Source organism: Peromyscus leucopus, chromosome 3 (assembly GCF_004664715.2).
Source record: "Peromyscus leucopus breed LL Stock chromosome 3, UCI_PerLeu_2.1, whole genome shotgun sequence".
Classification (NCBI taxonomy): Eukaryota; Metazoa; Chordata; class Mammalia; order Rodentia; family Cricetidae; genus Peromyscus; species Peromyscus leucopus.
Window position 1 is genome coordinate 152,296,912 of NC_051065.1, and position 13,775 is coordinate 152,310,686.

Below are 13,775 nucleotides of genomic sequence, written 5' to 3' on the forward strand. Positions count from 1 at the left end.
GCCTTTAATCCCAGCACTTGGGAGGCAGAGGCAGGCGGATCTCTGTGAGTTCGAGGCCAGCCTGGGCTACCAAGTGAGCTCCAGGAAAGGCGCAAAGCTACACAGAGAAACCCTGTCTCGAAAAAACCAAAAAAAAAAAAAAAAAAAAAAAAAAAAAAGAAATACAGATTAATAGATTAATAGTCATCTATAATAGTCAAAATTGTAGTCATGTTAGGTATGTTTTCAAGGTCATACACAGATATATTTAGATAGATAAGTGGTCTTCAAATACTTCAAAGACCTATAGAATATGGCATTTAATATATTTAATAACCTAAGGCTTTCCCTGACAGTGAAACATATCTGCTCCTGGCAGCACCAATCTACTTCAGAGAAGATGATGGGCATCAAAGGAACTCCATATGAAGTTTGTTTTCTTTATGTCAAAAGCTAGCTAAGTGAGCAAAGAAACTGCCCTTGCCTCAATTGCTGACAATATACTGTCCAAACTGGACCAGCAAGATGTAAGAAAGGCAACTGCCAAACTTTGCCAAACCAAGGTAGGACAGTCCTCAAAATTCTGTGCTCCACAGGAAAGTCTTTGATATGCTAGGCCTGTAGGCCAGAGTTGGATGCCCCAATGTTACAGAGGAACTGTGAGCGACTGCCCAGGCAACCTGATATCCTCATCATTAGGTAACATTGCATCTTTCTGGGGTCTTTGATGGAGTTAAAGACTAAATAATTAAACTTATAGTTTTCATTAGTTATGATAGAAGCAAATTAGGTATAAAACTTTAGCCTTCCAAGATAAGATTAGACAATATTTTCTCTAATTTTGTCAAATACAAATCGACTGGATATTTGTATTTGTAACTATAATTTGTATTTGTAACTATAATTCTTCCTTGATAGCTGTTTTTGTTGTATATAAGTTTACTATGTTAAAGTTAAGACTTCCTTTTAGACAAAAGGGGAAAATACTGTAGAATAATCCTTCTGTACACTGTGTGAATATATGTCACTGTAATTGGTTTAATAAACAAGCTGACTGAACAGGATAAAGTTAGACAGGAAAGCCAAACTGAGAATGATGGGAGGAAGAAGGGTAGAGTCAGGAGACACCAGCCAGCCCCTAGGAAGCAGGAAATGTAGAAAATGAGTTAACAAGCCATGAGCCATGTGGCAAAGCATGGATAAGAAATATGGGCTAATTTAAAGTAAAAGAGCTAGCTAGTAACAAGCCTGGGCTATCGACCAAGCATTTGTAATCAATATTAAGCCTCTGAGTGATTATTTGAGAGTGGCTGTGGAACTAGAAAACTCTGCCTACACACCCTCTTCTTTTAGCCCACCTAATAGCTCATCCTTGGCTTCAAAGCACCCCTCTGAACCATATCTCTTAACTCTGCCTTCCCCGCCTCATACTCCTGACCATTCAGTTTTCCCACCATTGCCTTCTTTCTCTCCCTCAACCTCTACTCTACATGACCCTCTTCCTCATCCCAAAAGACCACCCCAGAACCTCATCTCTCACCCCTGTCCTTGCCTATATCCTCCTTTTGTACAGGGTGCCTTATCCTACTAGCAAGTGCATCCACGACCTCCATTTTGTATGTGCACTATTGGAACCATTCCAAAGTTCACTCTTTCCTTTACTGACCACTTGGATCCTAATGACCATACATATTTTTCTTATATAACCCTGGCAAGCCTAGCTTTGTCTCCCAATCAACTGATCAGAATTACATACCCTTCCAAAAGTCACATTTAATGAGAAGTGCATTCCACTGCCATAATATATCTCTCTGGTCCAAAGTAAATTGTTAAGTTCCAGGCCTTACTCTCATCATAGGTATAAGAGTAATGAGAGGATTTCATGAATTCTATTTTCACTGCCCAGAAACTATCCATAAAACTCATAACTAACTACACAGACTTTTTATAATAAAGGAACATAAAATTGGCATGCAATAGTTATAGTCTAGAACTGTTGGACCCTAGGTTTATTGACCACTGCTTAAGCAGGAGGTATGATAAAGGAAAAACATGTTGTCTTATACTAACAACTCTTCAAAAATACAACAAAATCTCTAAAACATCAAACATGCCAGTGATTTTTTGAGAATAAGAAACAAAAAGAGGATTTAGTTCACGGAATTTGAAGCAAATAGCTAATCATCTTGCCTGGTTACTTTTCTCTCAGGGACTATTCATACTCATCCATCTGTTTCTTCCACTGGGTTCCTGCATTTTTAACCTACATGTCAAGTTTACTTCTTGTAGTGTTAGCAGTTCCAACTCCAGATGATGCTCTGCAATTCTTTGTTGTTGTTGTTTTATTTTCTTTTTTTTTTTTTAAGACAGGGTTTCTCTGTGTAGCTTTGGAGCCTATCCTGGAACTCACTCTGTAGACCAGGCTGGCCTCAAACTTACAGAGATCTGCCTGGCTCTGCCTCCCAGGTGCTGGGATTAAAGGTGTGCGCCACTACCACCGCTCTGCAATTCTTTCAACCATCGAAAGCTCCAATTCCTTTAATACTTCTTGGACCAGGCAATGTAGATGTTCTATAAAGCCCACCCATAATCATGGTTCTACTTCATGGTATTCTATTAAGTTCTTGCCAGAGAGAGAGAGAGAGAGAGAGAGAGAGAGAGAGAGAGAGAGAGAGAGAGAGAGACAGAGATTAGTAAGATCTGTCAGCAACCATGCTAATCACACAGAAGCTACCAGAGAGCAGACCTCTAACCAACTCTCCCAGAGTAGCTTTGTTGCTGCCAGGGGCCAATGTGTGTAGAAGGGTACAACTCAGAGACTAGAAAGGGAATAGGTCTTTAACCGGGAATTTCCACAATGGTTCAGAGAGTGTCCCCTAAAAAAAAGAGGGGCTCCTCTCTGGATAAACCATGAACAATGAAATGATGTAAGTATGTGTGCTAGTCAAAATTAAGCTCATCCCACCAAGACAGTTTGAACCAACACCTACTACTTAGTCATGTTGAACTGAGCTGCTTTCTTGCCAATCCCATGGATCACTACTCTGCTGGCTATGGTGGTTGCAACCAACCACCAAGGGCACCGGTGAGGTTTTATTGACAGAGGATGGGCAAGTGTTTCTAGATGACCTTGAATGAACTTTTGGTCATTGCACATCAATAAACATTTTGCTGTTACCAAATATCTCATGATATAACCAGTACTGGGTTGTAACCCACACACAGATTTCTAACTTGGGTTAGTAAACACATATTTCTTACCTCTATCTGCTGAGTTGTTTAAATACACTTATACCCCACAGCACTGAGCACAATTAGAGAGCTAAGATCTCAAAGAGTTTAATAATAGGTCTTTGAGAAATGGCTGGTTCTTGGTTTCTGTAGTGAAAATTCAGGTTGAGTCTGTACATCTTGTGGTATCTGATAGTAAGGAGATGCTTTTTAAAAGTGATAGGGATATATTTAAAGAATCTAAGAGCTCCCAATGTCCAACATTCAAATACTGAGAGTCAGAATAACATACTATTGTTGGATCATATTACAAAATAAAAAGTGTAAGAGGGAAAAGTCCTGACCCAAAACACCAAATAACAACAAGAATGGATCCAAAATCAACTTTGGTATATAAAAGAAGCCAAACTTAGAAGCTACTTTAAAATTGAATTTTGCTATGTAATAGAAGCCAAATTCAGAAGGCACCTAACTGCATTTATTTGGGATTCTGGGAAAGGTACAATTGCAGCGCATAGAACAAACAAGCCTAAAGGGAGGGAGGGTAAGGAGAGAAGTAGAACAATAATTGTAACTGAGAGCAGAATGGATACACGGTCCATGCTAATGTGAATGACCCTGGGTAAGCAAATGGGAGCAATGAAATATTTCCTCTCAAACATCTCAAGGTAATGGAAGACAAGACCCAGAAACCAGTATGAACTGACTGAGACCAAGAAGACTTACTGACTGACTTCAGGGACTTCTGGTAGTCTGGATTTGTTCCTGAAGCAAGAAAACTAGTGGAAAGAGGGGAAATTTAAATAAACCCTACAGTTTAGTTTGTAGCATTATTCCCATGTTATTTCTTTTCATATTAAATATTTCTCAGAAACATCATCTGCTAACATGAGTTAAATGTGGGTGAAATCTACAATTATCTGTTATTTATTTTCTTAAGATTTGAGATTCACGTAGCCCAGGCAGGCCTTGACTTGGCTATGTAGCAGAAAATGACTTAACTCTTGATCTTCTTGGGGATTGGAAACCTATCCTTTTAATGTTATTTAGCACTAAGTTGGTGGCTTGTCTCTCTCCTTATTCCAGAAATAATCATGTGGATGCTAGATGTTCTTCCAGTTTAGATTATTTCCCAGGATTTTAGATAAATTTGTTTCATATTCATAAATAAATTTTGATTGAATTAAAATTTTACTTAATTCTCCCATTCCCGCTCCCCCCTTCTTTCTACCTCTTGCATATCTAGCTCCTCTTCATCTATAGCCTTTCTTCTCTAACCATTGCTCTTACTTATGCGTATACATAAATAGACATATAGATACAACCTGCGGAGTCCTCAGTGTAGCCTACATGTATATGATTGACTACATGTATTGGGCTGACCACTGGTATTGGATAAAAGATCAGAGGCTCACCTCTAGGGAAGACTAATTTTGAGCAGTTAACCGCTTGTAACTCTTCATCTAGGGATGACAGGAGAGTAACTATGCCCAATACTGTAAGTCTAGCCGACAGCATGTGGCTGGTGAGGGCATGGATCTTACAGAACTACTAATAGAACTATCTACAACTGTCTCTTTCCTAAATTAGTATAATTCCTAACTGCATTCCAAAAACTTATCATTATACCCACAGGTAAGTGTAGAGCTCACCCCTTATCAAAGAAGCCTCTTCTACAGCAGCAGGAGACCATTACTGAGGGCCACAACTTGTCAAAATACAGAGACCAACTGAAGGTGGAATTCCCAGCCCCAACTGATACACGACACGACACCTTCACCTAACGCTCAGGCAACACTGTAGAAGACCTGGAAGAGATTTTTAGGGCCAGAGGTCCGCGAAGCCTGAGGTGAGACTGTGTCTTCTATTGTGATAGGGAAGCCACACCCACGAAATCTCAACATGTCCAAGACCTGAACAATTTCAACACCAGTTGACATTCCAACATAAATTTAAACACATCTTTCCCTCTTTTTGAGTGTAAAAAGTATACTAATTGGATTCCCCCTACTCCCAGGGTACTGATAGAACTTTGGCTCTAGATAAAGGTACAAAAACTGGCATGGTGTACCAGAAAAGCCCCGTTCTGAGAAATGAGTCGGGCAAGGTTGTATTTGCACTGTAAACGCCTGGTTACAGGGTCCGGAAACCCTGGTTTCTAGAGCTGTCAATAGCATCATTTTACAATAGAGGGTGAGACAAGAGCTGACTCTGTTCTCCAGGCAACATTCCTTCCAACACTGGACAGAGGGACCCCACTCTCAGCACAGATGGGCGCACCGCCCCTTCCCCTGCGCATGCGCATGCTGCATTTCTGCTCCTGGTCCTTCCCTGGCCCCGCGTCCCTCCAGGGAAACATTTCTTGGCCTTCGGCTCCACGCACTGCTAGAGCGGCGGGTGAGCCCTAGATGGCGGCAAGGGTGGAGGGTTCTGGGAGCTCGGGGCCATCCGGCCAGCGAACAGGGGCCAGAGGGGGACCCATCTGGGAAAGTGCTGGGGTGCGTCGGCGCCGGCGCTCAGGTTGCCGGGGTACAGATGGTCCTGCACTTCTGCAGCGCAAACCTAGGGCCGCTAGCTCGTGCTGTGCGTGAGCGTTTTGTGCACTAGGCGGGGACGGTGCGGGGTTGTAGGGAGGGACCTGAGGAGTTACGCATGCGTGGCGTGAGCGTGACGCTGTGACGCGTGCGTTCTCTGTCTCCTGGGGCCAGATGCTGGGATGTGGGGGCGAGCAGGCAAGCCTGATCCCGAGTGAATGAATTACTGGGACAGAATAACCCAATCAAGACTCGGGTTTCTCTTCTGCACAATGTGACTATTATGAATACTTGCTTTTTTTTCTTCCTTTCTTTCTTTTCTTTTTCTTTATTTTTTTTTAAGCTGCTACTACTTCTTGTGCAGGGAATACCCTGTGAGGGTCGCAGGGAGCCCACCCTTGCCGCGGGCCTTTGGACTGGTCCCTAGGGCGCAGTGTTTGGAGTGGAAGAGGAAAGAGCCGGCCTAACTAGCCACCAAGCCTTCTGCCCCTCACACTCTCGGGATCCCCGTTCTGACTTTGATATTCGCTCAATTGTTGTGTGTAATGACACAATATCCTGAAACCATGGAGGACTGTGTGCCCGCCGAAAGTCTGGGACAAGTTTAAGGAGAGAGAGGTGAGCTGGAGTTGAGAGAGATGGGTGCACTCAGGGTGTACAGGGAATGCCGCTTGGGGGTGAACGGCTCACCAGCCACAGGTCCGGAATTGCTGTCTCCCTCCTTCCTAAACATCCCGCGCACCCCTCCTACCTTGTTAACTATGGAGGGGTGGTCTCTAGACACTGACTCATCCAAAGGTGACTTGAAGGGAGATGCTGAGGGATGTGCTTTTCTGGCCATCAATGTCCAAGGGACAGTGTAGGTGGGTCCTTGAGTTAACCAGCTTTAGTTTACTTGTTTCTTGCTTTTTGGTTTTTTACCATTAAGCCTGAGCATCTAAGAATATCTTGCAAGTTTTTAGTGACACAACCAAGTCCTGCAGATGGTTGTACATTTGTCACTTTTCTGTCAAAGTTTCTTATCAAGAGATGTCAAGAGGATTGTAAGCAAGCAACTTGGGACACGTTTTGAAATTTTTGTCTTGCCTTAAAAAGCCCATTCCTTTTCTCAAGTTTTCTTGAATTATCTGACTTCAAGGGATTAATGGTGTCAGATAAACAATATGGTCTGATTTCTTTCCCCCTCCTCTTGATTATCAGTCTGGACAAAGCCATGGCATTTCCTCCTTTAGATTATTATTTGGTGAATTAAAAAGATCTCATCTTTTTAATTTTTCTGTAAGTTGGGCGATAATAAGAAACAGGTGTTTGTATTCATTCAGTGAAAATTATCTCAACTCGACCTATGTTAGGGCCCCACTTGAAGTAAACACCTTGCATGGAATGGAATGCACAGGTGAACCCGGGAACTGCAGGGCAGGCCAGATCTCCTGACGTCCTTCTTCCTTTTCCCTCAGCTCTTCCCTCCTCCACTCAGAGCAGAAAATGAACAAATCCCAGGTGAGTTTTTGGCTTTTTTATTCCCATTTTGTTTTAAGAATTTGTATTTCTTTTTCAATGAAACAGTAAAAACAGACAAAATTTTACAGTCACAGAAACATTTGAACTAGGAGAGTTGACAGAATTAGATGGAGGATTTTTAAACTTACGGGAGTATTCAGGTTATAGAAGTGCTTCTGTGTTTTACGGTAGTCACACTGAGGTGAATGTGATATGTTTCCTGTAGCCATTTCTGCAAGAGCAGAGCCTGTGTGTGTCGGGGGTCAGTCCCCACACTGAGGCTGGAGTAGACTGCTCTGGGGCTCCTACTTTTTCCAGGAACAAATGCTAAAGTAGGTGGAGGAATCGCCATCCCATGTATTCTCAAAGCAGCTCTCCTAAATGTCCAGGCAGCTCATTTGTGCTTCCAGGTAAATGTGCATGCAGGAAGCTTGTGTTTATACATTTCTCATTTACATCCAACCTGAAAAATAAGGCCTTATCCCCTCACCACCATCCACCTGAGTCAGTTCTTCAAAGGGCCACCAAGTCATTTCAAGGCCAGCCAGTGAATAGTCTTGCCTCTGCCTCTCTTGACTACCAGCAGCATTTGGTAGAGTTGACAATGGATTGCTTAAAAAAATTTTTTATTCAAAAATGTTCTTCATACAATGTATTTCTTTTATATTCTTTCCCCTCCCTCAACTCCTTCCAGATCCTCCCCACCCAACTTCATGTTCTTTCTCTCCTCCCCCCTCAAAAAAAATTTAAGAAAAACAACAAAAAGCAAAAACCAAAACAGACAAACTAAAACACACACACACACACACACACACACACACACACACACGAGAGAGAGAGAGAGAGAGAGAGAGAGAGAGAGAGAGAGAGAGAGAGAGAGAGAGAGAGAGACTTATTTGGAAAGTGCTTTCTGTTGTGGAACACCATGCTCTACACTCTCCTTCATGACTGATTTCTCACCATCTCTTTCTTTTTGCCCCCGACATCGCTTTCAGCCCCCATTCTCTGCTCTTTGTTTTGCTGATGGGCTTCAGGTGTCTTGTTTTTTTTTTTTTTTGTTTTTTTTCTTCATGCTTTTGAATTAGTAATATACTAACATTTAAATAGTGTGCTAATAAAACTTAAAAATCTATGCCGGGTGGTGGTGGTGCATGCCTCTAATCCCACCACTTGGGAGGCAGAGGTAGGCAGATCTCTGTGAGTTCAAGACCAGCCTGGGTTGCAGAGTGAGTTCCAGGAAAGGCACAAAGCTACACAGAGAAACCCTGTCTCAAAAAACCAAAAAAAAAGAAAAAAGAAAGAAAGAAAAAGAAAAGAAAAATCTGAGGGGCGTGGGGACTAATACAAAAGATACAAAAGTATGTACTCCTTCCCCCTCCACACTTTCTGTTCCCTGTAGACAGATGATGTTTATCCTCTTGAGACATTTTCACTGAGCATGAAACAGATTCTATAGATAATTATGCTAGGTCAGTTGGCAAATTTTGGGGTAATTCCAGACATAAATGTATTGTCATCCTACCATAGTTAATGTCTACTTAAGTATTTTCTAGTGCTAATCAATTAAAAAATATGCATGACTGTTCTTATATATCCTTTTCCTTTTTATTTACAAACCTGATCTTAAGGGCTTCTCACCTGTGAGTCTGTAACATCATTTTAACATGTGTTCTGAGATAATGGCTGGAGATGGATCCCTGTATTTCCCTCCTTCCTCTTCTACCTCATCCCTTCCTCTCTCCCTCCCTTCTCCCCTTGCTCTCTCCCTCCCTTCTCCCCTTGCTCTCTCCCTCCCTTCTCCCCTTGCTCTCTCCCTCCCTTCTCCCCTTGCTCTCTCCCTCCCTTCTCCCCTTGCTCTCTCCCTCCCTTCTCCCCTTCCTCTCTCCCTTTTTCTTCTTTCCCTTGGAGATGAACTCCAGGGCCTTGAATACACTCAACAAGTACTCTGCTCCTGAGCTTGGAAGGCAGGGTCTTGCTGTGTGGCCCCGGATGGCCATTAACTCATGACCTGCCTCTGTGGTCCTAATGCTGGGATGAGGTAGACCACAAGCCCAGCTGGATTCTGAAGTTCTGCAGTCAAGTGCCCTCTGAATTCTGAATTTCTAACGAGCTCACAGCAAAGCCTGTCACTGCCATTCAGGGGACCACCTTTGCATGGCAAGCCTGCAAACGGTATCTGACATTCTTTTTCACTTCACAAGCGTGCACCAGGTTTCCCTGACAACGCAGATTGCTGCTGCATTCATTTGTCCATCTGTCTGTCCGACCGTCCTGCCTTCCCTCTTCCTTTCTCTCTCTCTTTCCTTTCATTACAGTCCCATGACAGCTGAAGAGTAAATATCCAAGTTTATTAAACTACTGCTGTTCTAGCTGGGCGGCGGCGCCCGCCTTTAATCCCATCACTTGGGAGGCAGAGGCAGGTGGATCTCTATGAGTTCGAGGCTAGCATGGTCTACAGAGTGAGATCCAAGGCTACCCAGAGAAACCATCTTGAAAAACAACAACAACAACAAACTACTGCTGTTCTTTCCTGGTTACAAACCATGTTGAAAGACTAAACTGTCTAAGCACATGTGTGTGTGCACTAGTGTGTATCATGTTATTTGTGTAATTATGCTCATGAATTCCCAGAACTTGATCGCCTTCGTGGGAATACCTGTTTTGGAGTGACCATTTATAATCTCAGTGGTGGCAGGCACATGAGAGTCCTTATTTTCCCCCAGCTTTTCCTGTAGACTGGGTGGTTAAGTTTTTGGATTTGGGGTGACTGTGATACTGTTTCTCCTGCAGTTTTCTTTACTCTGAGCGAAGTTCATTATCTTTTCATGTGTCTAATGTCGTTATCTTAGTGAGGGTTACCACTGCTGTGATAAAACACCAGGACCAAAAGCAAGAACGAGAAGAGAGGTATTATTCAGCTTATACCTCCACATAGTCTATCACTCATGGAAGTCAGGGCAGGAACCTGGGTGCAGGAGCTGATGCAGAGGCCATGGAAGGTGCTGCTTACAGGCTTGCTCAGCCTGCTTTCTTTAGAACCCAGGACCACCAACCCAGGGATGGCACCACCCACCGTGGGCTGAGCCCTCTCCCATCAATCACTAATTAAGAAAATGCTCCACAGGGTGGCCTACAGCCCCATCTTATGGAGGCATTTTCTCAGCTGGGGTTTCGTCCTTTCAGGTGATTCTAGCCTGTGTCAAGGTGACATAAAATTAGCCAGCACGGGTGTCTGTTCACTTTTTTTGTGAACTGTCTGTGCTCTCTTTTGGCCATTTCCCTCTTAGGCTTCTGGCTTTCCTCTACCTGCTGTCGAGAGGGATAGGAAGGCTTGTGGATTATGTGACTTGTAGGCCATCTTGTTCTGCTAGTTCAGTGTTTTAGAAACAGCAAAGTGCTGTGTGCCCACGTTCTCATGTCTTTTCATCCTTCTATGCAGTTTATGTTTAAGTGTTTGATTGATTTGGAGTTTACATTAGATGTAGAAACTTCCCAGCTAAATTATAGCAGCATCCTTCTGGTCACCTTTCTACTTTATGTGTGTTATCGTCCTGTTTTCTCCCTCCTGTGGGCCAACCCTAATTAAGGTTAGACCCTACAATGTGTCTTTGGTGTTAGGACCCTAGAGAGTCACCGTGCTCTGTAGTTCATGAAATGTTTGTTCTTCTCTGCGCCGCCTCACCTTCTACTAGTTTTGTGCCTCAGCTGTGACCCTTTGCCTTTGTTCCTTAAAGTTTAAAGTAAAACCATCCAGACACTGGCTCTCCTAGTGGCCGATACTTGAGACTACCTAGTTTGGTTTGGTGTAGGTCTTTTTCTTGTATTTCTAGGGGATTTCGATTTTGAAGTGTAATGCCTCTCACTTTGGGGAAATTTTCAGCCATTCTTTTTCTTCAAATACTCTTTACTTGTGGGATTCCAATTACACTCTTAGCTCCCTCAGATCCCTGCATATCTTACCTTATACAATATGCCTTGATTACAGTTCTTTCCATCTCCCCCACCCCTCCAGATCCACTGCATTTCTGTCTCTCGTGAAAAAAGAACAGGCTTCTAAGAGATAACAACAAAAACATAACAAAATAACATAAAATAAGATAACTCAAAGAGCATCACATCAATTGGGCATGGCAAACCAGCAGAAGGAAAGGAGCCCAGGAGAAGACACAAGAATCAGAGACCCACTCGTTCACACTGAAGGGTCCTACAAAAATATTAAACAGGAAGCCATAATATATGTGCAGAGGATGTGGTGCAGACCCGTGCATACCTTGTGCATGATACCTCAGTCTCTGTGAGTTCCTATGAGCTTTGCTTAGTTGATTTAGAGGGACTTGTTCTCCTGGTGTCCTCCATCCCCTCTGGCTCTTACACTCTCTCCTCCTCTTCCTTGGGGTTCCGTGAGCTCTGAGGGAAGGGATTTGAGGGAGACATCCTATTTCGAGCTGTGTGTTCTAATGATTCTCTCTCTCTCTGCATAAAGTCTGGCTGTGGGTCTCTGTATTTGTTCCCATCTGCTGCAAGAGGAAGCTTCTCTGATGATGGCTGTATAAGGCGTTGATCTATGAATATAGCAGAGTATCATTAGGAATCATTTTATCACTACTTTTTTTTAAAGACCAGTATTATTTGATTTGACCCTAGGTCTCTGGGCTATCTAATCTCTGGTTCTCGGTTGCCCAAGTAGTGTAGGGTATGGGTTCCATCTCATGGAGTGGACCTTAAGTCAAATCAGACAAATACTCCCACAAGCTTTGTGCCACCATTGCCCTAGCATATTTTGCAGGCAGGACAGATTGTAGACCAAAGGGTTTGTGGCTGGGTTGGTGTTTATGTTCCTCTTTCGGTAGCCTGCAGAGTACCTCCCGCACTGTACACACTCGAATGTAAGGATGAAGTTTCTATGTAGGCACCAGTTCGACCTCAATCTTCAGTGAGTTCTGTGGGTGTTGTCTTTAGCAGTGAAGCTTGACTGTCAGTTTTGGGAGCGTAACCTATTGTCTTGGCAACAGCCTGGGTTGTTTGGGGGTTTCCATGGGACCCCTTTGGTCAACAGCTCAATCGGGTGTAACCTAGTCCCACTACTGGAAGCTTCATTTGGTGACAAGAGATGGCCAGGTGGGATTCTGTCTGCCCTATTATTTGGAGATTATTATTAGGATCCCTTCACATATTTTAGGAAGTTTCTACTGTATTAGGTTTCCATACCACTCCTCAATGCCCCTCAGTTCTAGCAATCTTTCTCCACATCCTTTCCCTCAACCCCACCTCTCCTCCCTCTCCCTTCCTGATCCTCCATTCCTGTCCCCCTATCCTACTTGCAGTCTACCCATAAAATCTATTTTCTCCTCTCATGGAGATCCATGTGTGTCAGCCTCCATACACCTCAGCCCCTTTCTCTATATGTAACCTCTCTGGGTCTACAGATTGTAACTTTTTTATCATTTACTTAACAGCTAATATCCACATATAAGTGGATACATACCAACCATATTTATCTTTCTGAGTTACCTCAGGATGATTTTTTTCTAGTTCCATCCACTTGCATGCAAATTTCATGATTTTTTTTTTAACAGCTGAGTAATATTCTTTTGTGTAAACGTGCATTTTCTTTTTTCCATGTTTCAGTTAAGGGACACCTAGGTTGTTTCCAGTTTCTGGCTATTATGAATAGAGCCACAGTGAATATAGTTGTGCAAGTGTTCTTGTGGTAAGATGCAATGTCATTTGGGCATATGCCCAAGAGTGGTATATTAGTCAGGGCTTTCAGCCCTTTCAAATATTTATTCTTTTATTGTTTAACATGCTTGCTGCTATAGATTTATTGTGTATTGTATTGGATTTCATATAGGTCATTTCTTTTACGTTGATGGTGCACATTGAACATATTCACCCCATTTCTTCCTCTCTGTCCCTGGCCTCATCTGCTAATCTCTTTCCACACTCCCCACCCCCCCATCTCCCTTCTGCTTTCATGTCATCTCAGGTCACATGTATAAATGTGGCGTTATCCAGCAGACTGTGGGTGTTGAGCTGAGTACATCTAATAAAAGTTACCATCAAAGGCACAAAAGACATTATCTAAAGAAAATCTAAGATCCATTAGTGAGAGAAAATGAGGTATTTGTCTTCTGAGTCTGGTTTGTTATGGTGATGGGATATTGTATCCTTTTTTCAGCACACAGCATAACTTCATCCTCTTTGAAGGTTGTATAAAATTTCATTGTGCGTATGTAATTTTCTTCAGTATTCATCTGTTGATGAACACCTAGATTACAATCTATAACTTCACTCTTTTGGTAGTACTACGGTAATATAAATGTGGAAATACTTCTGTGGTCTCTTGACTTAAAGCCTGTTTTAGTTTTCTCCCTGTTGTGATAAAGACAATGACAAAAAGCATTTTGGGGAGGAGAGGGTTTATTTGTTTATATGTCCCAATCATAGTCCATCATTGAAGTAAGCCAAAGTGGGAACTCGAAGCAACATCTTCTACACTCCAGGAATACTTGCCCAGGGGTGGCACAGCCC

General features: G+C 42.8%; 1 protein-coding gene across 2 annotated transcripts in view; it reads left to right on the forward strand.

Annotated features, from left to right (window-relative positions):
* The first annotated feature begins 5,504 nt into the window (after positions 1-5,504).
* Znf248 (zinc finger protein 248) overlaps positions 5,505-13,775 on the forward strand; it is a 32,770-nt gene continuing 24,499 nt past the window's right edge. Inside the window, exons 1-3 of one of the 2 annotated variants that reach the window (XM_028880534.2) lie at positions 5,505-5,607; positions 6,088-6,362; positions 7,202-7,244. In XM_028880534.2, coding sequence (XP_028736367.1) covers positions 7,230-7,244 — 15 coding nt within the window. In that variant the 5' untranslated portion in view covers positions 5,505-5,607; positions 6,088-6,362; positions 7,202-7,229. Of the gene's footprint in view, positions 5,608-5,889; positions 6,019-6,087; positions 6,363-7,201; positions 7,245-13,775 lie in introns of those variants that run through there. The other variant, XM_037204228.1, reaches the window with a different exon arrangement.